The sequence below is a fragment of the Cottoperca gobio genome, chromosome 22, assembly GCF_900634415.1.
Source record: "Cottoperca gobio chromosome 22, fCotGob3.1, whole genome shotgun sequence".
Taxonomy (NCBI): Eukaryota; Metazoa; Chordata; class Actinopteri; order Perciformes; family Bovichtidae; genus Cottoperca; species Cottoperca gobio.
Window position 1 is genome coordinate 9,827,443 of NC_041376.1, and position 27,377 is coordinate 9,854,819.

The 27,377-nt window shown below is 41.9% G+C and overlaps 1 protein-coding gene across 8 annotated transcripts in view; it reads left to right on the top strand.

The window, feature by feature from the left end:
• Window positions 1-2,202: 2,202 nt before the first annotated feature.
• Window positions 2,203-27,377, top strand: part of eml1 (EMAP like 1) — a 54,182-nt gene continuing 29,007 nt past the window's right edge. For 5 of the 8 annotated variants that reach the window (XM_029461083.1, XM_029461084.1, XM_029461085.1 and 2 more), the window contains exon 1: window positions 14,111-14,724. In XM_029461083.1, coding sequence (XP_029316943.1) covers window positions 14,658-14,724 — 67 coding nt within the window. In that variant the 5' untranslated portion in view covers window positions 14,111-14,657. Of the gene's footprint in view, window positions 2,376-14,110; window positions 14,725-27,377 lie in introns of those variants that run through there. The other 3 variants (XM_029461090.1, XM_029461091.1, XM_029461088.1) reach the window with 2 other exon arrangements.

Sequence of the window (27,377 nt, forward strand, 5' to 3'; positions counted from 1 at the left end):
GAGGCCACCATGTAGTTTGTGAATGAGGAAGACGAATGACAAATCACGGAGCAGTTTTTACTACAACTTTGATGTTTCTTCTTGTCTAGATAATAGGCAGCAATGTGCAGCTCCTTTAATTGATTTATCAAAGGAAATCCACACAGTTGACGATGAACAACTGCTTAAAAGACTTAGTTTAAAAAAAGATAAATGTTCTAACAATTCTAAGAATTTACTAAACATGTTCCACATTAGGTCCCATTTTATGTTTTTATAGATATATAGAAAACATTGCCTTGCATGGTAGCAGTGCTCATTAATATTGTGAGGACATGATTCATATATATATATATATATAATAAATAAATAAACACTATTTATATTTTGTCTTTAATGCCATCCAGAAGTCCCTTAATTATATATAACAAGATATTTTATTGTGTCCGAAATGAAAATTCTGATAATAATAATAATATCATTCTTGTTATTGTATAGGCTATTCATAATTGACTGCAGTAATTACCCTACTGGGTTATAATCTCCAGTTGTAAGTGAGTGCAGGTTTTAAAGTAACCAGGTTATTACAATGGCCAAGAATATGTTCTCAAATGTCCTGCTTGAGCCGGACTTTTCCCAATAACCCCTTTTCTTGTGTGCAGGTAAACATTGCATTGTTTAGAGCCAATGCAAGATAAGTCCCGACAACTCGTATTAAACCACTTTACAATCTAATTAAGTATCATTTGGGCACCATTTTGGACACTCTGGGGTATATTACCTCAGCCCAAGTAATTGCATGTGATCATTAGTGAGTAAAAACAGTCACAGTGGTGAATGGTGCTCTTTCTGTTTGCCAGAGCGAGAAGGGTCGAGAGGTCTTTACTGGGTGAAGCTTTAGGTTACGTTTGCAAAAGGGCCTTCAGTCTCTTCTGCAAACAAGAGCTGGAGATCAAACATTAAAGCTGGTCCTGGTGTGAAGGCTGGGGTGCTGTGTTGAATTGGGGGTGGTCACTGACAGGACAGATAACGGAGCAAGAAACCCTCCAACATCTCATCCCCTGTGTTCTCTCAAAATCTCAAGATAACCTTTGTCACTGGCACTAAATCCTAACTTCTGACACTGTTCCTGCTGGACAAGCCTGACCCCACAAAGTCACATGCTGGACCTCTGCCTCGTGATAATCCTCCCAGTCCAGGGACAAAGGGTCCGCTGAGTAAGCTGAAAAGTAATTCAGGAATGAGGGTTTGGAGAGGTTGGCGACAAGCTTAAGTATGTTCTGAGGAACATTTGTGCGCTCAATTGGGCCAATAATCTGTACAGCATTATGAAGTGTCTGGCGAGCACTTTTCTTTGTCTCCTCCGTTATGAAAAGGATTTAGAAAGAGAGACGAAGCTGGCTGTGATTTGATTCCCCTGCCTTTTCTCCTTCGTGGATTCTTCTTTATGTTGCGTCTTAGCTTCATGCTGGAAAGAAGGTTTTCTCTTTAGCGGCACAGAGAAAAACTTTCTTTCTGTTTTTCCGAGTTTGGTAGAAATTGGCAGCATATGCAACTGCTCGGAAACATGGCCTCTGGCCTGTTTATTGGAAATAAAACAGACCATTGTGATTAAGTTTAGCTGTCAGAATTGCAGTCTGGAGTACAGAGTCACTTGACCCTGGAAATGTCTTGGTATCCAGACACTTGAGAAACTGGAGACAACAAAGGATTTCTCCTGACGTGAACAAGCTACTATTCAATGAGACACAAGCGCCCCCTTCAGGAAACAAAAGCTACTACTGCCAAGAGCTTTTCTAGAGTAATGCCAGGGTTTGGCCAACCTGTCCCTCAAGGGATAGCAAGTTTACTAGAACTGTCTGTGTTTTCTGTTCAGACTCAAGGGATACAGAGAGAAGTTTACTGAAAACAACAATGTAATGGTGAGTTTGTGTGTGTTTGTTGTTTTGTTGCAGGCTGTGTGAAAAAGAAAACAGATTTCTTTTTGTTTCTTTACTTTTAATTGTGAGACATGTGTAGACATGTATACAGGAGAAGTCAATGAAATCATACCCAAGGAGGCCTGCCATATATAAGGGAAACAATATCCCATGGGAGGACTGTTAGTTACAAATTTAGTATCCAATAGCACCGTGTGGGATGTTTGACTGGCATGTCCACTGGCCACTGGTCAGCTTGTCCAGAGAGGGGGGAGGACAAGGAGATAGAAAGTAAAGTAAGCTAAACAGAGAGAGAGAGTATGTGACAGCGTAGAGCCTAAAACAGAGTTTGACCAGAGATACTGTAGTAAAAACAAGGAGGCACAGTTAGAAGAAGCAACAAGCTTGCCAAGAGAAGACACTGTCCTGGTCCTCTTCTCTCTGTGGCCATGTCTGACTGTGAGGGGCTACCAATGGGTAAGAAAAAGCAAAGAGCGTGTACTCTAACGTCTGTGTTCAAGAGATGAAGTGCTTATCTGTGCCTACATGCTTGTTAATTGTTTGGATTTGTGCGTCTGCGTCTGTTTGTGTATGTTTTAGGGGAGGGGGTCTCTCGGCCCATCCTGTTTTAGTCTGAGCCCTCCACTGGGACAGCTCACCCAGGAGGTATTCAGCTGCAAAGAGGAGCTGGTTCAGTTTGGGCCCTTATATGGAGACTTATGGAAAAATCCCTCTGGTTTCATGAAAATATTGCAGAATGATGCTGCAGAGATTTTAATCAGAGACATGCAGAGAAGCAAGGGAAGGAGAGTGGCCGTTTGTAAAGGTGGATGTAGGAAGGCTGTCTCTCCCAGTGATCATGTGAGACATATTTGTGGATACAACAGAGCTGCATGTGACCTAGATGTTCCAGGGTTGTAGAGGGGGAAAATGCTATAAACATGTGTTGTGTGCAGAGGTGGAACCAAGTAATGCGCTCAAGTCCCAAGTCCTAAACTTTAAGTTTAAAGTACTATACAAGTCATAATGCGTTCTTTGCTAATCTCGACACGCACAGTTTGCATACTGCAATTTGTCTTTTGTTGACCACCAAGAAGTTTTTGTACGCAAACTAAATTATCTTTAGTTCTCATGGTTCTCTCCTGCAACTTGATTAGATGCTTTCGGATTGTCACCTTTCAAACTATTTCAGCTATCGAACAAGGAGGATCTGGGGAATTAATGTCACCGGGGTTGAAGTCCAAGCCGAGTTGCAATTCTTTCTTTTATTTTGTCAAGTCGAATCTAAAGTCGTCAAATTTGTGAATCGACGAGTCCAAGTCATGTGACACGAGCCCACACCTCTGCTTGTGTATGCACGAGAGGGTCTGCTCGGCATGTGTGTGTGTGTGTGTGTGTGTGTGTGTGTGTGTGTGTGTGTGTGTGTGTGTGTGTGTGTGTGTGTGTGTGTGTGTGTGTGTGTGTGTGTGTGTGTGCAGCTAAGCATTTAAGTGAAGGGTCATTTCCCACAAGTGCAGCAAGCTGAGAGAGAAATAGAGGCCCCTACTATAACAATTAGTTATAAATAGAAAGTTTCCCCTTGTCTTGTTCTTTCACTCACTCACTCACTCACTCACTTACATTTCAGTCTCTTACCCCTTTCCTCTATCTACCTCATCTCTCCCTGTCCTTTTATCTCCTCTTTCTTTCCTGTTTCCTTTCCTCTCTGCCTCAGTCCATGCGTGATTCCCTTCTCAGATTAATCAAACATGACTCAGCGGTATAGAAACTATTTGATGTTGTTAATTGGCAACAACTGCCAAGGTTGTGGTTATTTAATTTGAGGGGCTGCTGACCACACCCCCGTTATCTATTATATCATACTTTAATGGATTTTCCAGGAAATTACATTAAAAACTGAAAGCTAACTCATTGACATCGAGAACGCCTTCAACTCAACAAATTGATTTAAAAAATGACACAGTACGAAGAAAAAAAACAAACATTTTTCACACTGTTTGAGAACAGTTAAGTCAATATTCTACCTGTCTGTCTGTATCACACTTAGTTAAATATTCAAATCCGACATGGTAATGGTTAATTAGGTTAAACAGCCTTGTCAAACTGTAATAAAGCTCTATTGCTACTGTGTGGTATTTAGGATCACAAGAAACAAAACAACACAAAGACTTGATAGTGAGAGTTGGATTTTACTTTTTCAGTTCCAAAGTGAGCTTTCTTTATTTTAATAATAAATAGATAATAAGATGAGATGTCATGATAATAAATATCAGCAGTTCCGTATATGTCCTGCAGGTGGCAGTATTAGCATATTTTATGAATGGTGTTCCTGATAATAGTGTGAAGGAAAACCACAGGGTCATGAAGTTAAATAGTAAAACAAAAAGTGTTTGGGATGCAAAAATAAATTAGGTGCAAACGTGGATTAAATTATATAAGACAAAAGAAGGGAAATGAAAGAGGAGTAAGGAAGATGGAAGCTAAGGAATAAAGAGGTAGAGATGGGAGGGACGAGGAGTGAGGCGGTGGCTGTCTCCAAAGAGATCAATTTGGTGAAAAATGAAAAGCATCGCTGGCATCAATGGGAGCTGACGTGTCTTTATGTGGCTGAAAAGCCATCAGCATGAAGTTGCCACCGCCTGCAATACATGGTGTGTGTGTGCGTGTGCGTGTGCGTGTGCGTGTGCGTGTGTGTGCATGCCAGAGTCAGGAGACAGGAAGACAGCATCATGGCCCGCTGACGTCAGCCCTCCATCTGTGCCCTGAAATTAAGGACAAGTAGCTTTGCTGATGTTAAACCTATTCCTCATGTTAACAGACTGGCTGGAAATGGGTCATTTGGCACACAGGTTTGAGCACAGCTACCTGCAGTTTTGAGACACACACACACACACACACACACACACACACACACACACACACACACACACACACACACACACACACACAGGGAAGAGCATGCGTTGAAGTAGAGTCTGCAGCAGACACCAGATTTCCTCAGCAGAGTTTATTTTAGGATGTATATCGATTGGGGAGTTGCTGTGACTTTGAAAGGAACAGGAGAGGAGAGACACGCAAGTGCAGGAAGAAACAGGAAAAAGAACAGTAAAGCAAAAGAATAACATGTAATGGATCAGCATATTTACTGTCCAGTATATACAGTATGTGTGTAGGCTTGTATGGAGGGAAAGAGTAGCAGAGTTCCTGGTTGTTCAGGAGATAGGGGGGAAGGGTGTACATGGATGTTTCAGCGACCAAGTCAGATGTGATTAATGTTGACGTCGCTTGAGAGAACACACAGCCCTACACACTCTGGGATACACAGTGTGTGTCCACACACCATAACTGTGTCGAATTTTCATGGTAGAGATCAGGTGTATTAAATAAATGGACCGTTTTCACAGTAGTAAAGGGTTGACAAATTGCGGTGTCTCCCACTGACCTACAAAGTGCTTTTTTCTGCTTTTTAATGGCCGTACACTTCAACCACATTAGTATATTTCTATGAGTTACTGACTGCTGAATTACAACAATCCCGTTCTACATATTCTTCCAAGTTATGTCTCATTAACATATAGATTAGATGTAAAGAAGTCGGTGTGGTTTGTAAACCTTCTTCCTCACTTCCATGGCATCATTAGTGTAAAGGCGGGGAGGTCAGGCAGAGAGGAAGGAGGCGGAAAGAGGTATGAAAGGTTGATGAAGCAATGAAGGCTCAGGTAAAACCTACAATATGATTTGATATGGTGCCATGGTGTTATGAGTGCCATACTTGTGTGCAGAATAATACGGTAGATCCCCTTTACTGGCACATTGTCCATGTCAGAAAGAGTATTTCTCTCTCTGTCCATCTGCTTCTTTTCAAGCCTGCCTGCTAATCTTTTCATGTCAGTCCCCTCAAAGTGTCTGCATGTGTGCTCTCTGAAAATCTAATCCTGCTCTCTGCACATATACAATATCTATTGCATGTATGCCCACTCCATCCTGGAAGAAAGAGCTCAGCTCTTTTGCCTTTTCTTGCAGTTTCTTTCATTTTTTCCCCCCATTAAGGGATTTCTTTAAGGAGTTTTTCCTTTCAAGGGTGTTGTATGCTTTACAGACCATAAAGCCCTTTAAAGCAAATGTACGATTTGTGATTTTGAGCTATATGTATATAAAACGACTTGACTACTGGTTGAGTTCAGTAAAAGGTGATTCTGTCATCTCTGAAAAGCACATTGTGAAAATGAAGTGTTGTGTGTGGGAGATGGGTTTTGGTGGAACTACTCTTGAAACTGGGTCACATTTTGTACACAAACCACTGAGGCTGATAAGTTTACATGTTCACCTTATAAGGAATTCTATGTTTGGAAGATGAACACCATTAAATGGCATGATACTCAGTTTCACCCAAATATTTACTTTTTTTTAAACTGTTGAGTGTAACACAGTTAAACTCCATGTAAGAAGACCAACACTCTTGGAAGAGCCGGGCTATGAAGCCAATTTGAGATAGTGGCTAAACCGAAATTACAATTTACAGGTCTGTCGCAGGATACCATCGGCCCCAAAAATAACTTTTTCCCATAAACTTGTACATTGAGAAAGAGACATCTGGAACTGATAATGTTTGTTTAGGTAAATCAACTTACCAGTGCGAACACTTGAATAGCTCGTATTTACATAATTAGATCCTAAAGGTTGTAAAATGTACTAATAGCCGAGTCATGTGAATAAGGCCGAGACGGAGCGGCTTGGATGGAGGAATAAAGGTAAAGCTAGTGTGCTTTCTTCTTGGGCCCCATGGATGCGGAACATCACCGGAAGTCTTGGATAATTTCATATTTGGAAGTCAAACTTTTTTGGCTTCATGCGCCACTGACCGCCAGCGCTGTATCCAGTTCTCTGTATCCAGTTCTCTGTATCCAGTTCTCTGTATCCAGTTCTCTGTATCCATCCATGAAGAAGACTCCCTTATGTAGATATGAAGGGCTCATTCTAAAGATAATGAAAATGCAACAGTTGTTCAGTAGATTGTACTTTTGTAACTGTAATGATGAATATTATATTCCAATTGTCTGAGTATTGTCGTCTTGTTTCTGCTTAATTCTTTCAGGGCTGCACTGGGAACGGTTGTATTTTTATAATCGTTTCAGTTGTGTGCACAGGCTGCAGATATTATTCTATAATAAAGGAATTTATTGTTGGTTCCCATCCAGGGGAGTCGTGATGTTGTTCCACTAGTTCAGGGGTCTTCAATGTTTTTCGGGCCAAGGACCCCCAAACTGGTCCTTGGCGTAGTGCAGGGACCCCCTACTGTATATATTGTATAGAAGAGGCTTGAAGAGGTAAAAACTAATTTAATTTAGTTCACCCCTCTCCTTTCCTCCACTCTGTCTCTGACTGTAGGTGTGTGTCGCCGCCCTTCGAGAAGTACAGCAGAGGAGGGAATGTGAATGGCAAAGCAAAAACAAATTTGTACAGAAAAAAAAAAACTTTATTTAAAAAATAGTTTTGTTTTTTTTTATCTACAAACAATTTCGCAACCCCCCTGCAGTACCTCCGTGGACCCCCTGTTGAAGACCTATGCACTAGTGTATAAATGTTAATGCACATTATTTTGCAGCCTAAAGGTATTCTTAAATGTAATATCAATAACATTATCATCATAATATACTACCCCCCCCCCCCCCCCCCTTTAAAAATGTGACGCAGTAACGTTTACATTTTAACTGACCTACCTTTTACTTTTATCCAGGTACAATTTTGCACACGTAGCCTAATTTTACTTTTACTTGAGTACATTTCCTTTAAAGTAACAGTACATTTGCTTGAGTCAAATATTCTAGTACTGAACAAATGTAATGGTCAGTCAAATTAAAGTGTTACCAATGAACCTGTGCTATAGGGGGAAATACAAGACATAGGATATATGATACTATAATATACCAGTAGTGGTTTGGTGAACTCTTGAGTGCTGTGAGTGACAGAGTGAGATATTTCACAACAACAGAAAAGAGGATCTGCTGTAGGGCATGTAACGCTGCTCCACAGACTCAGGATTAAAAGCTATTTACAGCCCAAAAGCAGATTCTCCTCTTCTCCACTCACGTGCCGTCTTTGTCTCTCTGCTATAAAGTCTGTCCTAACAAAGCATTCATAGAGACTTCACAGGAGAAAGGACTTCTTTCTTTTTACGCCTGAGCCGCACTTTCAATATCCTTCACGTTGAATCCAATAGTCTTTATGCGCATTTAAGTGCTGATTAAGCATTAATCAATTATCAATTAATTACCCGGACAATGTTGTTATTAAGATGAAAGAGTGATCCAATTGTAGGTTATTCAGTATTTCTGTTAAAATATTAAAAATGCATCATCGCACGACAGTGAGACTTACAAAATACATTCCCACGACTCCATCTTTCTCTAAAATTCATAAATGTGGGTCTTTGTAGATATTAGTGAGTCTGGCAGGGGATTTCTACATGCATAATACTCTTAGAGGCTATAACCAAAAGACTGTGGAGAAGTGATGACCCAGTTTTCCTGAACCATAACATCATTATTTGGCATTGCTTGTGTGGAAGTGCACAGCAGTGTGTATCTGCTTTTTGCCTTCATCCTGAAGCCTTGTTTCTCTGCACTGATATTACAATTACACATTATTACACATATGCTATACAGTCTTTTTCAGTTGACTGTTTTCCTTGGGTAATTCAAAATATTACATTTTAGAAGTAGAGTTTGGTGCAACGGATGGCGCAATAAAGTATTGATACATTTTTACATACTTTATGATATTCTATACGGGACAATGTTAGCCATGCTGTCGGCTTTATAGATAGCAACAACTATTGGATGGAGTGCCATGACATTCGGTGCAGACATTCGTGGCCCCCAGACAATAAATCCCCTGACTTTTCTTGTAACGTTACCAGCAGGTTGACATTTGTAGTTAAGCACATATTCATGTCCACTTCTGGATGAATTGTAATAACTTTAATGACCCTCTGACCTTTAATCTAGCGTCTATTTGTCCAGTGCTTTGGTTTATGACCAAATACCTGCAAAACTAATGACATTCCCATCAGCCTCAGTGCTAACTAGCAAGTGTAAGCCAGCTAACTAAGATTGTGAACATGTTAAACATTATAACTGCTGAACATCAACATGTTAGCAGTGCCATTATGAGGTTGTCAGCATGCTAAATTAGCATTTAGCTTCACAGAACCGCTAATGTGACTGTAGACTTGTGACTCTGTAGTCTTATTTAGCTTCCTACAGTAATGATGTAATACTGATTACAGGTAAGAGGATAGAGGATTTACTGGGATAAATTACAGATCATGAATCAGGTTTGAATCCAGCATCTATTAGAGTTCTCATATTCGGTGTCATGCCACCTCTTCTGGTTTGTTCTGAAGCAGAGCTGAGAACAAACCACTTTGATTATCATTATCACTCCGTTGGATTCTCCCCCATTGAAAGTAGGTCACATTTCCTCCACATAATTCATGATGACAAAGACACCTCTTCCTTATAGGTTGTAGTTGATTAAAACACACACACACACACACACACACACACACACACACACACACACACACACACACACACACACACACACACACATACACACACACAGAAAATAGTGTCATGTCAGTTTTATTCTTCAGTCTAGACTTGATAAGCTAATCATCAACTGAAATCACTGACACCCAGTACGTAGGCAGTCTCTTTACGTTAGATTCTTGGAGCTAATAATGTCCGATATGAAGTGTAAAGATCATAATTCGGTGTCATAAATGTGTTTTAATCTGGACGCGACGCCTAATTTGATAAACTTGTATTAGAAATGACAAGTTATTTTCTCCAGCAGGTGAGAAATAATGTGTTTTCAACATTCACTCAGCTGATTTACTCTCTCCTCTCACATTCGATCGATCTCCCCCAGTCTGTTATCTCTGCTCTCCTGTCAAGGCAGTTATTAGAAAAAGTGAGCCTGTCAGTCACAGACAGTATTACATCCTCTGCTGGTTTGGCCTCTTCTTGTGCTTCAATAGCACTTTTCTGTTATGAGATGTCAGATGTCTCACCTTTAGTGTTGATCTTTTATTGGCGAAAGCCTAAGGTAGGATATGGTACGAAAAGACAAAACATTAATGCTCCTGATGGGGTAAGTTGGACATTTTAGTATCATGAAAAAATATATACTAGCTGTAGATTTGAAAAAATAACTAAACACAAATGCAGCTGAGGCTGATTGGATTGTATGGAAAGGTATTTAAATAATCAAAGTTGTGGACAAATTTTAATTTTGACTTAATGACGGCGCGAGTGTGTGTACCGAAGTTCATGGCAACCGATTTAAATTGCTGAGACAAATTGTTTTACACAAATTGTCAACCTCGAGGCTATAGCACTATGGCTACAAACATATTTTAGGTTTAAATTTGTACCAGCCCTGCAGTCTTTCATTGTTACATTTTAAAGTTGACATAATGACCGGACTGTTGAACTCATGACTTCATGTGAGTGTTATCACCAGGGAAATAAATGAATAACACTTATATGGCTCTTTCCTGTTAGCTTATCCTCTTTGCCTTGCCACAGGCTCATATTAGGTGACCTTTGCTACCTACTGCTATATTCACATTTCAGATTGTACACGTTATGTTTCACATGGGTTGCATTCATGAACTCTTATATCCAGTGTCAAGTTAGTAATGTTTGTGGTCTTACGTCCTTAAATCTTGACATGGACATTTAAGGAACCCTTTTAAAACTTTAGTACAACTGGTACTAGCATACGGTTGTGTTTAACTGCCTAAAAACATTTAGATTAGTTTTCTTCCTAAAGATTTGTATATTGTATTTAGCTGTTCAGCTTGACTGACTGTACATAACGTGTCCCCTGACTTTGTTTGAAATACAAGTTTTTTCTACGAATAAGACCCCGGGTTGGATTAATTCATAGTGTAAAGCACAAAACAGCCCAATAACCGGGACAGGCTCACAGATGGTGGCTGGATCATACAGAGGATTGACCTGGATTTGATTATGTATAATCCTCGCCCACTGACAGACTGACTGATCATCTGCGGATCAAACGAATGTCAGCAATTTCTTTTTCTGACTTTGGAAGGATAAAAAAAAGAAAAAAGAAATGACCAACGGGCTCAGTTTTAATATGACCTTCATGTGCCTCCTGAGAGCCAAAAGTGTAACAACAGAGTCAGCAGGCCTGGTGCCAAGCCTTACTAAGATGCATTTCAGCAAGTCACAGAACCTCTTTCAGATGTCTTTCAGGGCTCAAGATTTATTTCCCCCTTAATTTCCCCTGAAGTTGCGTTAAATTTACATTATAAGTATCAGATATATTTGCTTGTTACATGATATGGAAGTTACAAAACATCATGTCTTTATCGTTATTTTCATCGCATCAAATGCAGATTTATACACATTTAGCTAAAATTCATACCTCCATTAGAAATTTAAATACGTTTGTTTACATTACATTACAGGTTATTTAGCGGACGCTCTTATCCAGAGCGACTTGCAGTGAACTAACTACAGGGACTCCCTGGAGCAACTTGCCGTTAAGTGCCTTGCTCAGGGGCACAATGGTGGCAGCCCTGATGTGACCAATAATACAAATGGAGCCAGGTTTTTGTGGTCACTTCGGGGCAGTGGAAACAAGTTTTGGACACGACATTGAAATATCATCACTTTTTAAGTTGATATGGTGAACTTGTTGGCAAATATCCAGTAGTTACGAAGCAACATCATGTTGACGGCCACCTGGTGAATGCAAGTCCAATATTTACTGTTTTTGGTACTCCTGAGGGAAATGTCTAGCTTCTATTTCTTTGTCTTTATGCGCCACAATTTTGGCTAGCTAGTTGCAAACTGTATCTGTCTGAATTGGTGTGCAGAGCAGGTAGCATACAGTGGATTTTCAGAGATTTTTACCAACTGCAGCTGAAAATAACGTTATGAGAGCTTTGAGCTCTAAACCCGTAAAGACAGATCGCATGTTGCAGTAGAAGTGGGATATCCTCACACTCAGCACTACACTTTCAATGTCGGTGTGTGCGTGGGTGTGTGTGCACCCTCTGGATTCAGTGATGGGTGGTGGAAAGGGGGAACAATGGGGAGGTGGGGAGAGGGGAGGGGTGGTGGAGCTGCAGCGGTCCCACCACCTGCCACCCGCTGGGTCGTAGGTGGGGTTTAAGGACCCATGGGGGGGATTTTGGAGGGAATATAGCCCAGTTTTTAGCTGCCTCTTCTCATGTGAGCATATGTGCATAGTCAGACAGACACACACAAAAGCCAGACCTGTCCCTAATCTAGATCCCAAATCTGCCCCAGAATGAGATTTGCGAATGAGATTTACAATAATCTGAACCCTTTGCAGACAAAACATCACTGTCTCGCAGTCTTCAGAACAAAAACACAAAGGATGTTAACAGTGTGTGTGGCTGGGAGTCTGGGTGTGGAGCTGCATTTAATTCCTTTCTGTATCTCAATCAAAACTCTGGATTTCTTTTGGCGTTTTGGTGACTTAAAACATCTGAAATGTCAGTTCGTATTATCTGAATAAATGCATTTTTTCCACATTCTAGTTGTAGATAAGGATATTTGCTGCAGAGAAAGAGCGATGTGTACAAATGGTGTCAAGGTCAAACCGTAATCTTAATTTCTTGTGTGTTTTTAAAAGTAATATCCTTGTGATTTTACTAAACAACTATTGCTGTGTTCAAATGCAGCACCGGTGTACAAAGAGCACCTTTGTTTTCTCACATAATCCTGGCTGCTACTGAGTGTGGTAGATCTATTGGTGGCTTGATGTTATTGTGTAATAAGTGAAGCAGAGTGCATTGTTTTCCTGAGGGAGAGGAGGGAGAGAACACAAGGGCTGAGGTCAACAACATGGAGGCCTTGAACCATAAAGTGATCAACCATCATGAGGTGCTTCACTACATCCCTTTCATCCTCCTGTTAAAGGTCAAATCTAGTCGGGCCACCTTTGAACCAGAAAGTATTCAAGTTATTAGGAGAGATACCTGCTCAGAAAGAGCTTCACATGGACAGATTATATCACACCTGCTGAGCTACTATAAAAACACTGCGAGAAACAAATGTGTGCTTTCATGGTCTCTCCCCTGCTGTTGTTAGAGCATCCCTGCCTTTTGTGTAAATTTGTCGGCTCCGTCTTGTGATCTTGCAAGAAAAGGGGGAATGTTTCACACATGAATATAGGCCACAGAGTCTTTTGACTTTGATTTTTTCCTGCAAGCTTGATTTATAAATAATGCAAAGAGGCCCCCCTCACACGCACATACAAACCCCCCAGTTAGAATTAAAAGAATGTAGGGTTACCCCCTTTTCCCCTCACAAAACTCCCACCCGGCTCACTTTTTAATTTGGTCCTTCTCTCTATACCGCCCACCCTCCTCAAGCACTCTCTCTTTCTTTTTCTCCTCCATCCCCTCCCCCTCTATCCCATTTATTTCTCTCTTTCCTCAATCCCCTAGTCTCCCTTTCATTCTCTCCCCCTCTTGTCCTTGTTTTAAGGATGCCTCGGTCTCTGCGCAGTCTGCAGCGGGGCAGATAAGACAGACAGAGTGATAATCATGTTTAGCCACAGCGAAGATCCCCTGGCAATGTTCAGGAAATGGTGATGGGGGGGGTGTTATGGTGTGTCCCTATGTGACTCCATACCATTACGAACAGTATCGGTGACTCTATGTCTGTGTGTGTGTAAGAGCCATAGAATAATAAAGTCCTCTCCTGTCCTCTCATCTCCCCCTTATTCGTTCTCCTCTCCTCTTATGTTCTCTCCCCTACTTTAATTTATCTTTACTCTTTTCACCTCTCCTCTTATTTCCTCCCCACTCCTACCCTTGCCTTGTCCTGTCCCTTTTTCCTCTCCTCTCCTCTCCTCTCCTCTCCTCTGCCCTTCTCTCTCTCTCTCACACACTCACTGTCCTCTCTCCTGTTTTCTCCTCCCCTCTCTTCTCATTTCCTCTCTTCCTCTCTCCTCTCCCACCAGTCGAGAGGAGGAGTATCTATCTGACAGGCCCAGCCCCCTGCGCTCTGACTCGTCCACACTGTATGACAGGGGAAGGCTGGGTTGTCCCGAGCATTATCTAAACACACACACACACACACACACACAGCCTGTGACACACATATGCGCGCGCGCACACACACACACACACACACACACACACACAGTAACTGCCTATGCCAGAGCCTGCCTGCGCTCTCGGCTCAAGCCCTCTTAAAGCTGTTTTTCTGCTGGAGATCAGCGAGCGCTAACGACACACAGCTGCCTCTGCTGAAGACAGAAGGACAAGAGGAGAACAGCACAGAGGGGAGGACGAGCACAGGAGGAAACAAAACCACCAGCAGCCTCCTAACTTTAACTGTGTCCCTCCGGCAGTCCGCTGCAGTCATTCTTCAGCAGGGAGTGCTTTCTGCCGTAGTTCAGGACTTTTTTTGTGAGAGGGGGGTGGAAAAGAAGAGGGGTTGGAGTTCACATGACATAATCGGAGTGAATGGGTTGCCATGGTGATTCACCCAGGGAGCCTGACCCGTGCAGAGTGAATGGAGGGAGCGCCTTGGACGCCAAGTGAACGATAAACTAACGGAGGAGAGTCACCAGAGAGAGAGAGAGAGAGAGAGAGAGAGAGAGAGAGAGAGAGAGAGAGAGAGAGACCGAAGGAGTGGTGGATATCAGAGGGAGCCCAGAGGAGCGGAGCAGAGGTTGAGAATGGAGGACGGGTTTTCCAGCTACAGCAGCTTGTATGACACCTCATCACTGCTACAGTTCTGCAACGGTAAAACTAACTAATCCTCTCCTCACCCTTCCTCCCCCACTATTCCCTCAGCTGCATGTTGTTTCTCTGGACTTGACATGTCACCAGCTGACTGGATAAACTTGACACCAAGTAGAGAGGTGTGTGTGTGTGTGTGTGTGTGTGTGTGTGTGTGTGTGTGTGTGTGTGTGTGTGTGTGTGTGTGTGTGTGTGTGTGTGTGTGTTGACATGTGAGATATTTTAACTCCAGCTTTTGGGGCTTTTGGTTCTTGTGTAGTTTGTCAAACTATAAAACATTTCATTTTGAACATTTAGACGTGAATATTTAGATTAAAATAGAGGGCATTTACAGAAAATCACACTGTGGATTTAACAGGAAGTTTCTGGAATCAAGGCCAGAATAATGTCAACAGTCTGTGTAAGCCCGCAGCCATCGAGAGAGCTAATAAACAAAGGCGGAGCGAGGATGAGGAACAGTCCTTTGCTCACAGCAGCTGCCCTGATTACTGTGGTTCTGCTTGATGTGCTGTGGAGTATGTTATAAATATATGTTGTCCAATGTTGTTGGCTGTTTGCGATCAGTTTGCTGAATGAGACACAACAGAGATGTCAGAACAGGACACTATTGCTCATGTTGCTCTGCTACACTAATGTCATTTATTTTCTGGCAGAGGAAGCAGCCATACTTCAAGGCTGCTAATGTTATGGGTGGGAGAGGGTGACTCAGGGAAGAAGGAAAGCAGCATGACACATCAGTATGACATCAGTTTAAGATTTATTTCCAAGAAAGCTCTAGTTAATTTTTTGGGGGGAAAAGTAAAACCTTATGTAAGAGTTAGAAATACCAAAACTTATGTTTTGTTTTTGAATGCCTGCCGGCATACTGACGAACTACAGTTAGTGAGCCCCCTACACAAAGGGGATTATTCCCAACACAATAACCGTGGTCTCTAATAGAGACCACTACTGTAGCAGAGGGAATTTAAACAAAGCTGTAATGCCGATTTGAGCTCCACTGAACCAGCTATGTAAAGATATAATTAAATATTTATCATATGGAGAAACCAGTCACCTCTCATCCCCCCTCATTGTTTTTACTGCACATCTAACATTTTTCCATGTGTACTTAGTCGTTGCAGTGTTGTGTGGTGGTTGTGAACGTTCACTATCACTGTTGAAGCATGGAGATGCATAATTGCCATAGGTGGATAATTAAAAAAATAATAATATTCACTGTACTGTGTAAGCACTAGCAGGAATACTATTGTCAGACAGATGACATCACAGAATTACACAGAGGTATCTCCCGCCATAGATACTGGGTAGTGCTTTCATGAATCACTGATGAGGTGAAACCAGTTAAAAGCTTTTATCCCTTATGGATTTCCCTCATGAAATGTATAGCAATCACAAAAAAGGAGATGCAGACAAAGAGAAACAGATGAGTTATAGAAGCTCATAGTTGAAATATAGGTCATGCAAAACTGAAAATAAAGTTTGATGTATTTTCCTGCACCTGGGTAATTAATCCTGGTACATCAAGTCCATAAATTACTAATTCAATTGTACATCTTAATTTGTGATGGTATGCAGCGTACTGTAAGATCAGTAATTAATCACAAAAGTGATCAGATTGAGTCCAGCTCATGGTCACAATAAAAAGTGCTGATAACCTAAAGTAACTGTGAATCTTAATTTCTCAATTCAATTTCTACTCGCATGTTGTTTTCCTGTGTGACGAGAAAAGTGCTGACAACGCCAAAGATAACAACTGAGGTGGGTCGGTTGGACTGACCTGAAAAACAGGTGTAACAGTATCAAAATAGAATATCTTCTCCCTCCAAGGAAGTCGTAGAGGAAGTGACCTTGAAAAATTTCACAAATTACAGTGTTGTAGCTGGTACAGCATTGCAGTATATATGTGTCGCCCTTAAGGCTCGGTGTTATTGTGGCTGGTCAGAGAAGTTTAGTGGCAATGCAGTCGAGCACTTCTTTGAATTTGGACTTGAATCCAAACCACATGTTGTCTGCTCAGTTTACATGAAGTGAGCTTGTGGTTTTCTTTACTCCTAAGACTCTTTTCTCTTTAAGCCTCCCCTTGTACTTCTTGCCCTGTCATGACCGTCAACCAGAGGGAGAGCCTGCGAGTTGTCTCACACTGCGAGCTTGTTTGTAATCCTTTACAATGTCATGTTTCCTCTCTGAGAAGAAGTCGATGAAATAAGACATGCTGCTGCTTAGGGGCTGTTACCAGGGATGTCCAACCTCCACCCCCCTGTTTTCTCTCTCTCTCTCTCTCTCTCTCTCTCTCTCTCTCTCTCTCTCTCTCTCTCTCTCTCTCTCTCTCTCTCTCTCCCTCTCTCCCTTCATACACAAACTGAACACACACTTAACTTAACACTTAACGGAAAAGGAGCAGCGCCTTGTTCATTGCTCCACAGACTGCTTATTTGGGTGAACCTAGTTAAGATGTGTCTGAGTATATGTAAGTATATACAAGCGACAGCTCGGAGGTGTACTCGCACATCTGCAGGACCTGTGCGCGCGCACGTGTGTGTGTGTGTGATATCATATTGCTCTGCTGCTGCTATCCAGCTGAACCCAGATCAACTCAAAGCAAATGATGTCATTCATTCGCCTCTTTCTCTCTCCTCTCTCTCGGCCCGTGTGTTGTGGAGCATCCAACCAGACTAATGTTCACAGACTAGGTCAGCTAAACTGCAGAAACACGCTGCATGCTTTGTCCTCAGGAGGTTGGGGCTAGCTCAGGCTAACTGAAAATTAGCCCGATTACACACTCGGACACACATACACACGCTGATTATAGCTCCAGAGAAGCTTTTTTCTGTGTTAAATCAATGAAATCACATTTGGGTTCTACTGGTCCTGGAGCAGAGGATAGGTTTGATTGAATTAGTCTGTGTTGTGTGCCTGGTAACGAGATTGTGGTTGTTTTTTATAGATTTTACCAATGTTCTACTATCAGATTGGCAGGAAAGAAAGTATCCAGTTGATGTTATTATTACATTACATTACATTTAGCTTTTGTCCAAAGCGACTTACAATAAGTGCAAACCATCATGAGGATACAACTCAAGAGTCTTTCAAGTACATCAGCTTCAAATAGGTGAAATCATTTAAGTGCAGTATAACTTTAAAAGACCATCATAGCTGTTTTACCAACACCAAATATTATCCAAAGCTTACCAAAACTTTGGAGTTTGATTTCATGCGTTTCTAATTGATCTCCATTGATTTTTCAATTTGTTTGAAAATCAAAAGGAATTGCAACACTTTTATTCAACAAGCAATCAAATTCAGATATTTTTCTACGATGTCTTGTCTGATTGTTGTTCATCTTCTGGTTTTGAATTTGCAACATGAAATCAATGCTTTTTGACACCCAAATGACCGATGTTGGAGCGTCCTTGAATGCACCACCAAGGAGTGTTTGCTTATTTGCTCATTTGATCATTTTCAGTTTTAGTTTATAAAATGACAGAAAGTAGTGACCAAAGCCTAACCTATGCCTAGTCTGATACTTTTGTTTATGACTAAATAACTGCAAAGCTAATGACTAATGCTAGCATGCTAACACGCTAAACTAAGATGATTAACATGGTAAAACATCAGAAAGTTAGCATTGTCACTGTGAGTGTGTTAGCATGCTGACGTCAGCATGTTGCTGTGTCTAAATAAAGCCTTACAGAGCTGCTAGCACGTCTGTAGCCTACTACTGTTGTTCCTTAAAACATTACAACAACATAATGATCGAAATTGGTGCCTTTACATTTTCTGTCGATGGACTAATCGATTAATTGTTTAGCCGCTTCAGCTCTTATCTTAAGAAAGTTTAAATCTCCGAAAATGTTCATATAACACAGAAACAACCTAAGCAAGTGACTGCACGGATAAAAACTTATGTCCAAAACTTATGTCCAAAACTTTTCAAAGGCTATGCTTTGGACTGTGATGTGAAATGTGTAGTAAACATGCACAATCATAAGTGTGACATCATGAGTTAATATGATTCCTTGTTCATTAGCTGCTGTAAGCAAGCCCGGCTCAGTAACAGCGCCTTAATACTGATGATCACACACTCGAGCACCCAGCCTCTCCATTTGCCTACATTCATTCGTGAGACTTGTTAATTTTTTCTTTTGAGCTAATGATGTCTGCTCAGATTTGGATCAAACATCCTTTTATCTCTGCGCTCCACACTCACGCTGTACACCCACAGGCACACTGGCACAGCCCTCACCTTAACAGCAGTAGCAGTGTCGCATGATGGGAACCAAAACGTGCCAGCAAGACAAATGATGGGGGGGGGGGGGCATAGTGAGTGCATAAGAAAGAAATTAAGAGAGTTCGAATTAACAGTAGAGCAGATGGATGGACAGGCGTTCAGGGCGGAGAGGGGAAATTAATAAAGTCAGAGGCTCGTTTGATGTTTGTTGGAGGTATTTTGATGCACAGTGGAGGTGACACGACTCTGACAGTCTCCTCCCCTTCTTGGCTGAGCATCTATAGGTATCTGCATCCAAACCCTGATTGACGATGGCACGTGTAAAGGGATTAAGATTAAAGCCCCGCTCACGTTACCAACCACAGTAGCCACGTAGGGATGCCAGGGAGGAGGAGATGGAGGTGAATGTGTTTGCATGTGTGCATGTGTGTGCGTGTGTGTGTGTGTGTGTGTGTGTGGATAAAGTGTTTGACTTTTGTTTTCTTCAATTTAGAAGCTACCGTTTAAATAGTATTAATAGAGCCTTCGTTTTCTTTGAGTTACGATAGACTGTGAACCTCAACATTTACTTACTGAAGTGAGAAATCTAATTCATGCCTTCCTGTTAAATCTACATGCTTGAACATATAGGCTTGTATGTATTTACAAGAAAATATCTACTTTTTCTCCTCGTTCCCTGCTCTTCTACATTGATAGATATCAATGCTCTGATATTTCCTCCACTCCCATAAAGCTGGACAAAATGTCAATAGAGAAGCATGGGGAGAGGGGAGCATTCGGAAATGATGTGTCTCCCGACCATTATTCTTCTGACTGTAACACGTACCAGAGCAGCAGTTTAATAAATATCGACCTGAATGGGATAGCTTATCCACTACTGCTGATTCATTTAAAGGTTGACATTGATTTCCCACTGCTGTGTCAGTGAGAGCACACACAACCCTCTGTTTCTTTTTATCTCACTCCAGCCTCCCTCAATATCACTGGATTCTCTTTTTACCACTCCGTTTCTCTCTGTCCTTCACCTTGCTTTAATGTTATTCTTTCTCAAGCTCTTTGTGTTTTCTCCTCGCCCTCAACCCTAAGTCAAACTCTCACGCTCTTTGTTTGATCTTGTGCGAGTGCCCCGAGTGGAGCTTGGAGTGCTTTTTAGTTCCAGACAGTGAGATATTGAGCGGGCGGTTTGGGCCTCTGTAGTCACGAGTCACACTATCCCCCCCTTCCTATTCTTTATCTCCCTCATTTTTTTCTCCCCTTTCTCCTGATAAGAGCTCACCTTGCACTTTCTCTTTCACTTTCATGCTGCAGAATAGAGAGCCATTAACTGTTAGACAGAGTGACAGCGTGTGCTCATTAAACATGTACGCAGCAGCAGATACCCTGCGTCTCCTGCTCTCTGTAGTCTAAAACAGCCGATTGTGCTGCAAGAGAGTCAAGCTGTGTGTGTGTGTGTTTTAAATCGGTGCCCTTGTTGCCAGTTGATAAATGATGCTACTTGTGTAACGAAAGCAGTCCGGTGTCCACGTAGTGCCAGCCCTTGACGCGGTATGGTAATACATATACAAAGGAGAATGTATCTGCATGGTACAATGTGTTATATAGTGACTGCATAGAAGGGGAAGATTAGGCCACAAGCAAGGATCCTACTGAGTCAGGATCAAATGATACAACAGCAGCGCAGGTGGACATTTTAGCAGAAATAAAGTGACTTATCTGTCCAGTATCTGCATACATTGCCAAGGCCATTAAGGCCTATATATCTAAAGGGTACAAAAATATCATGATGATATGTATTGTTGAGAAATGCAACTAATGATTATTGTCACTATCATAAAAAAAAAAAAATGTAAGATAATCTTTACATTCAAGAAGCTGAAACCAGAGAAATGTTTTGCGTTTTGCTTTTGATTTTAACGATTAATCGAATATAAAAATAGTTTTAGAACAAATGAAATCCACCTTTCAGTTTGAGCTTTGTAAAAAAACATGTGTTTCCTCTTCAGTTACAAAAATGTAGTGATGTGTGTGTGGTTATCACGTTTTATTCAAGAACAAGGTCAGAGTTAGCGTGCTCATGGAAACAGCCTCTTGGTGAGCCAGCGGGCAGGAGATACCATTTGTTGTCTGAATTGAGTATTTCCCTTCTCCTCTCTTAGAGAGAGAAGAGAGAGAGAGGAGATCTTTAGAGAGAGAGAGAGAGAGAGAGAGATAGAGATATAGAGAGAGGGAGATATCGAGAAAGAGAGAGAGAGAGAGAGAGAGAGAGAGAGAGATAGCTAGAAGAGACTAGAGTGGGAGATAGAGAGAGAGGGAGCGAGATAGAGAGAGAGGGATCGGGAGAGAGAGAGAGAGAGAGAGAGAGAAGAGAAGAGAGAGTTATGAGGGATCTCTAGATAATCTGAGATTATCTCAAGAGTAGAGAGAGGAGAGGGAATAGAGAGAGAGAGAGAGGAGAAGAGACGAGAGAAGGGGAGGGAGGAGAGAGAGAGAGAGCGAGAGAGAGAGAGAGAAGAGAGAGAGAGAGAGAGAGAGAGAGAGAGGAGAGAGCGGGAGGAGAGGAGAGAGAGAGAGAGAGAGAGAGAGGGAGAGAGAGAGAGGGAGCGGGAGAGAGAGAGAGGGAAGGAGAGAGAGAGAGAGAGAGAGAGAGAGGGAGAGAGAGAGAGCGAGAAGAGAGAGGGAGGACGAGAGGAGGAGAGAGAAGGAGAAGGGAAGGGAGAGAAGAGCGAGAGGAGAGAGAGCGCGAGAGAGAGAGAGAGAGAGAGAGAGAGGAAGAAGAGAGAGAGAGAGGAAAGGAGGGGGGAGAGAGCGAGCGAGAGGAGAGAAGAGGAGAGAGAGGAGAGAAGAGAGAGAGAGAGAGAGAGAGAGAGACGAAGAGGAGGAGCAGAGAGAGAAGAGGAGAGAGTATGAGAGGAGGGGAGTAGGGAAGAGCTCGAGCGCGAGGCGAGGCGAGAGAGAGGAGAGACGGAGAGAGCGAGAGCGCGGAGCAGAGCTGCGCTAGCAGAGAGCTCTCTCTCTCTCTCTCTCTCTCTCTCCTCTCTTTCTTTCCTCTCTCTTCTCTTCTCTTCTCTTCTCTCTCTCTCTCTCTCTCTCTCGCTCTCTTTCTCCTCTCTTTCTCTTGTCTTTTCCTCCACTGACACACATTCATGCAGTCTCATTCTCATGACCCACTAAAACAATCAGGCATGTAAAGCAGGAATGTGTGAGTTCCTGTGCTATATATATATATATTTACTGTGTGTGTGTGTGTGTGTGTGTGTGTGTGTGTGTGTGTGTGTGTGTGTGTGTGTGTGTGTGTGTGTAACTAATGCTTCTGGCATTTGAACATGAAAGGGAGAAGCGCTCTCTGGTTATGTATGAGTGTCCATGTTTAAGTTGACTGTGTTAAGTGTGTGCGTGTGTGTATGTGTGTGTGTGTGTGTGTGTGTGTGTGTGTGTGTGTGTGTGTGTGTGTGTGTGTGTGTGTGTGTGTGTGTGTGTGTGTGTGACAGAATGCAGTGGTAGGATGCTTCCACTCTACTCAGAAGAGCGTTGACTTCTGCGGGGAAGGGCGACCAGTGATAAATCACACAAGTCAGCAGAATCCCATGGCGATGCCATTATTTTTAGTCTGTGATTGATGCTCAAAGTATCACCAAAGCATTTTTGTCCAATCAGAGAGACACAGGAAAATAATAGAGGGATTCAATTATGATTTTTTTTTACCTATGAAGATGTCGTAAAACACAATGAAAATGTGTTTCAAATTAGCATGCAAATGATTTCCAGCACATCAGTGTGCGTCTGTGCGAGCGCAGGTATGCGAGTCCGCATTCATGTGTGCACATGCATATCTGTGCATATGAATGTCTGTGCATACATCTCCATTTTAATCCCACACCAAACCGTTTAAAATGAATTAATGATCAATTAAATTACTGTGACAAGGTGAGTGTTGGCTCGATTATATTTATGGTAATGATCTCCATCACGTATTGTCTCCGGTCGGCCTAAAGTCACGCCCCACTGATTTGGTCAATCCTCATCTCTGAACCCGGGCCAGGATTTCATCTGGCCAGTTGTGATGTGAACAGATATAATTAACCCCTCGGTGCCCGTGGTGCAGCTCCCAGAGGCTGCCCAGCACCCTAATTGGTCTCTTACACCTGCTGTTAATGGAGGAACCGAGGGGGAAGCCCCAGCTCTGCATATGCGTGTGTGTGTTTGTGTATCCCCCGTTGCATGTGTTCAGCCGGACTGTAACAGATGGAGAGGGGAAAGAAGAGAATCCTATTAGAAATTCCATTAAAAATAGATTCATCAAGAACCCAGCTGCAGAGATGGGAGGAAAGAGGGTGGACGTGATTATTTGGGTTGTTTTCACCTCCTATTGTTGTTAATTTGTCGGTTTCAATGAGGGGTTAAAGGAAAAGGAAAACAAATAACTTTCTTCTAAAATTGAAAAATGTGCATATATCATATATTTAAGATGGACAAATAATAAATAAAAGGTTGCAGGCATTTTAATGGGACATGAGAACCTGCTGTTGATGTGGGGAGAGAGAGCACAGCCAGCAGGTCTGGCCCCACTGATGGATGGCTGACTTGTTTTCATGTAAACAGGGATGATTCCACATATATGATTGTGTGAACACACAATACCACAGTGAATGCAGACAATGATGGATATCTGTCTTCCACCAGCAGCCGAAACCTGTCCATTAAGCCATTAGCGACGCACAATAAATAAACAATGATATAGTCAATCTTGTAACCATGGCTCGCACTCAAGACGCCCACTCTGGGAAACACCATAGACCCCAGTCTAAGCTTAGGTTTAAGTCAATTTGACATTTCCTGAACAGCTTGTTTCTTTTAGCAATCAGAACCAAAAAAGTGAATTTAATGTTTGTTGACTCAGATGTTAGAAGCTTTTAATTTAATAACTGAGTCAAGCAGAATACTTGTAGTACATCCGTTCCTTGTCCAGTCCGTCACCTGCCCTAAATAACTGTCTGCCCCAGAGAGCAAAGAACATTTAATGAGGTGGCCTTGTGAGGTTTATCGCTCACTCAACCTAAACATAGCTGGATGTGACAGGCTCAGGTGGGTTTTTCCGGGAGATGTCAAAGCTCTGTTTATAAAAATAGACCGCATGTAGAAGAAGACGTGGCCGATCGAGTGGAAAGCCAGAACACAGAATAGTAAATCATCACAAAATAACTCCAGTGTGAGAATAGAAACAAACAAAGAATTGTCGTTACACACTATTATCAGTTTTCAATATTTCTCTTCTGTCTAGTTGTGTAATGATATCATCTGATGCCAAGACTGCCGCTGTATGTTCTCTCCCGTCCAGATGGCAGATTTATGATGTGACACACCCACACACACACACACACACACACACACACACACACACACACACACACACACACACACACACACACATACATTGGATAGAGCCAGTATCCCCGCCTCCTGTTCCTTCCTGGTTGTTTGTGACTGAGGGACAAAGCCCCTGTTTTATGTGGAGAAAGGTTGAGTCTGAGAAAGAGGCTTGTGTCAGAGCCTGGAGTCTCGCTGCCAAGCATGACTTAGTGCTTCTGTGGTCTGTTTCTTCCATAAAGTCACAGCAAAAAGAAGAGTGTCTTTCTTCGGCTGTTTGCTGAGTCTTAGTTAATTAGTTCAGAGATATATGTCATATACAATGTTGCGTGTTGTTGTCCTTATGAGCCATGCTTTATTCACAAACCGTTAAGGTCCTTTCGATGAATCAAGAGCTTCTTTGTCACTTAGAGACTTGGGCTGCCTGGTTACGATATTATGGGATTTGTTGACAAAAGAAAAAAGTTATATTACCAGGATTATCATAGCTACAATATGGCATCCTCGTGATTTGTTCGCCAAACAAACTTGCACTATTCTCAGAACTTTGTGCAGTCTGCTTATCCTTTAACCTGTTTTGCTCCCATGCACCTGTCTGAAGAACTGATGAATAAAAGCTATTTAAAGGCCATTACAAGCTTTGACCTTTTCTGTATGCAGGGAGAGAGATTACAACTCAAACTGTGTTACTGTTGCATCATTTTATTTGAATCCCTCATGCATGCGAAGGAAGGAATGGCGGACTCAGTCACTAACAATGAACACCACTATATAGCGATGTATTACACACTGTAAATGCATCGAATGGCTATTGCTGTAAACATGCAGACCACTAATAGTATCAGAAACAGGGTTTGATTTGATGAAAATCTTAAAGATTACAATTTTAGATTCACTTTTTTGCAAATCTCTAGTAGTGTTATCCTCCAAAATCCCTATTACAACATCATTTATGTACATTTTAAGCCAAACTTATCTTGCACGGGTTATTGTTGAAAAGTCAATCTCATTTTTATGGCTGCAGGATGCTGTTTGACTCAGCTAGCTTAGCGTGTTAATGCTCCAAACATCCCACGCGGTGCATATCGTCTAACAGTCTAATGGTAAAGCTAATCTCTCATTCGAGTGAGCAACATATTAGCGAAAGACGATAAAGATATTTTACTGCCTAGCCCTCTTTTTAATCCTTCAGTGGCTCTTTTTCTTCCCACAGTCAGTTAACTCCCAGACTTCTTCCAAGAATCCATCCCACTGCACTTTCCTGCGAGAGCGGGGAACAGAGAAACAGAGAGAGAGGTGAACGAGGTTACAGACGCAGAGAGAGAGAATACACATCAAGCCTGCTGCCAAGATCAAACCCATCAAGTTTAGGGATCACTAGCATTGAGCAAGATCTGCTCCACATGTCCAGCATAAGCCCTCCGCCACACCGTGAACACTTCCTCTCTGACAGAGAAGAGTGTGTGCAGGAGTGTGTGTGTCGGTCTACTTTCTTTTCTTTTTTTCTTTGTGGCATTCAGATTCTTCACACTGTCTCAGAAAGGCTTTAAGGACTATAGCTAAATTAAATCAATAAACCAAAGTTAATTCTCATATTTCAATCATTTCAAATTGCAAGGCCCTTCCCAGTATTATTATAATTGTATTTGGCCTTGGAAAAAAGAGCTGCAGCAGCCTCTCTCTAGTATAGCAACATACCACCAGGGATGCAACTAACGATTATTTTCATTATCGAATTATCTGATGATTAATCGTTTGGTCTATAAAATGTCAGAAAATAGTTTAAAATGTCCATCCCAGTCCAAGGTGATGTCTTTAAATGTCTTGTTTTGTCAGTGCAAAACCCAAAAAAATTCAGTTTAATATGATATAAAACAGAGAAACGAATAATTTAGCTTACCTTTATGAGCAGCTGTGCTCGCTTAAAATGTATTAATCCAGCAAGGAAATGCTGAAATATAATTTTGGGGTGTTTAAAAACACACACATCTTTCTCTGCTCCCCAAAAATAAGTCAGACGTACTGTTCTCTGAGCAAAAGAGAAATTACCCCTGTAATAATTTGTGTACAGTCCCTTACGACTCTGTACAGACCAACAGAAATGCTGATGCCGTTTTTTTGCATCACGTGATCATGCACTCAGCCATACTCAGTTCTTCTAAGAGTCAGTGCTTCGTGTGTGTGTGTGTGGGGGGGGGGGGGGGAGTCAGAGTGATGCTGAGAGTAGCAAGGTGGGGGAGCAGCCTCCCATTTGACCTGAGTTTGACCCCAGGAAGGATGTTGCTGATGGGAGGAAGGAAAGGTTTAACGTGTTCGTACAAAGACAGTAGGATCTCTCGTGGGAGTCATTTGGCATCTCTTCATGCTCCTCTTTAACCCAGACACACACTCTTTATGATCTACACACACACACACACGTACACATACACAGCTCTGTCTTTATGGCTCTGTCAGTCTCCTTGTATTTTTTAAATGCTTCTGTTTTGATAAGAGCTCAAGCTCTCCCTGCTCTGTATGCTTCACTCAGGTCGTGTGTGAGGGCTTCCCTTCCTCAGATCCACCTCTTACTATTTATAGCTCCTAAGCTCCGGTCCAGCAGGAGCCATCAGAGGCAGCTTGTAAACCAAGCGTCTGTCTCCTTAATCTGGCCAGTTGATTAGCTAATACACCTCCGTCAGGTTATCCGCTGCAGGTGACACACGGGATTGATGACACTTTAAGTAACTCTCTTATTTCCTCTTCTTTCTTTCTCTATTCTTTCTCCAATCTCTAACTCAATTGAATGGCTGACATGTACCTGGATGGATGATTTCAGTCTGAATGCTGAAATTTTAAGCATCACATTTGTCATGTCTCGCCATCTACATCTGAGTTACTGAATTACTGCCATTCAGCAACGCACATTTATATTATTCTATTTAATATACTATTTTATACTATTTAATGGATTGCTAATACATTTGGTGCACACATTCATGCTCCCCAGTGGATGAATTATAACTACTGTAGCGATCCTCTATCTTTTCTTCTAGCGAAATCCTGACATCAAAATTATAATGTGTCC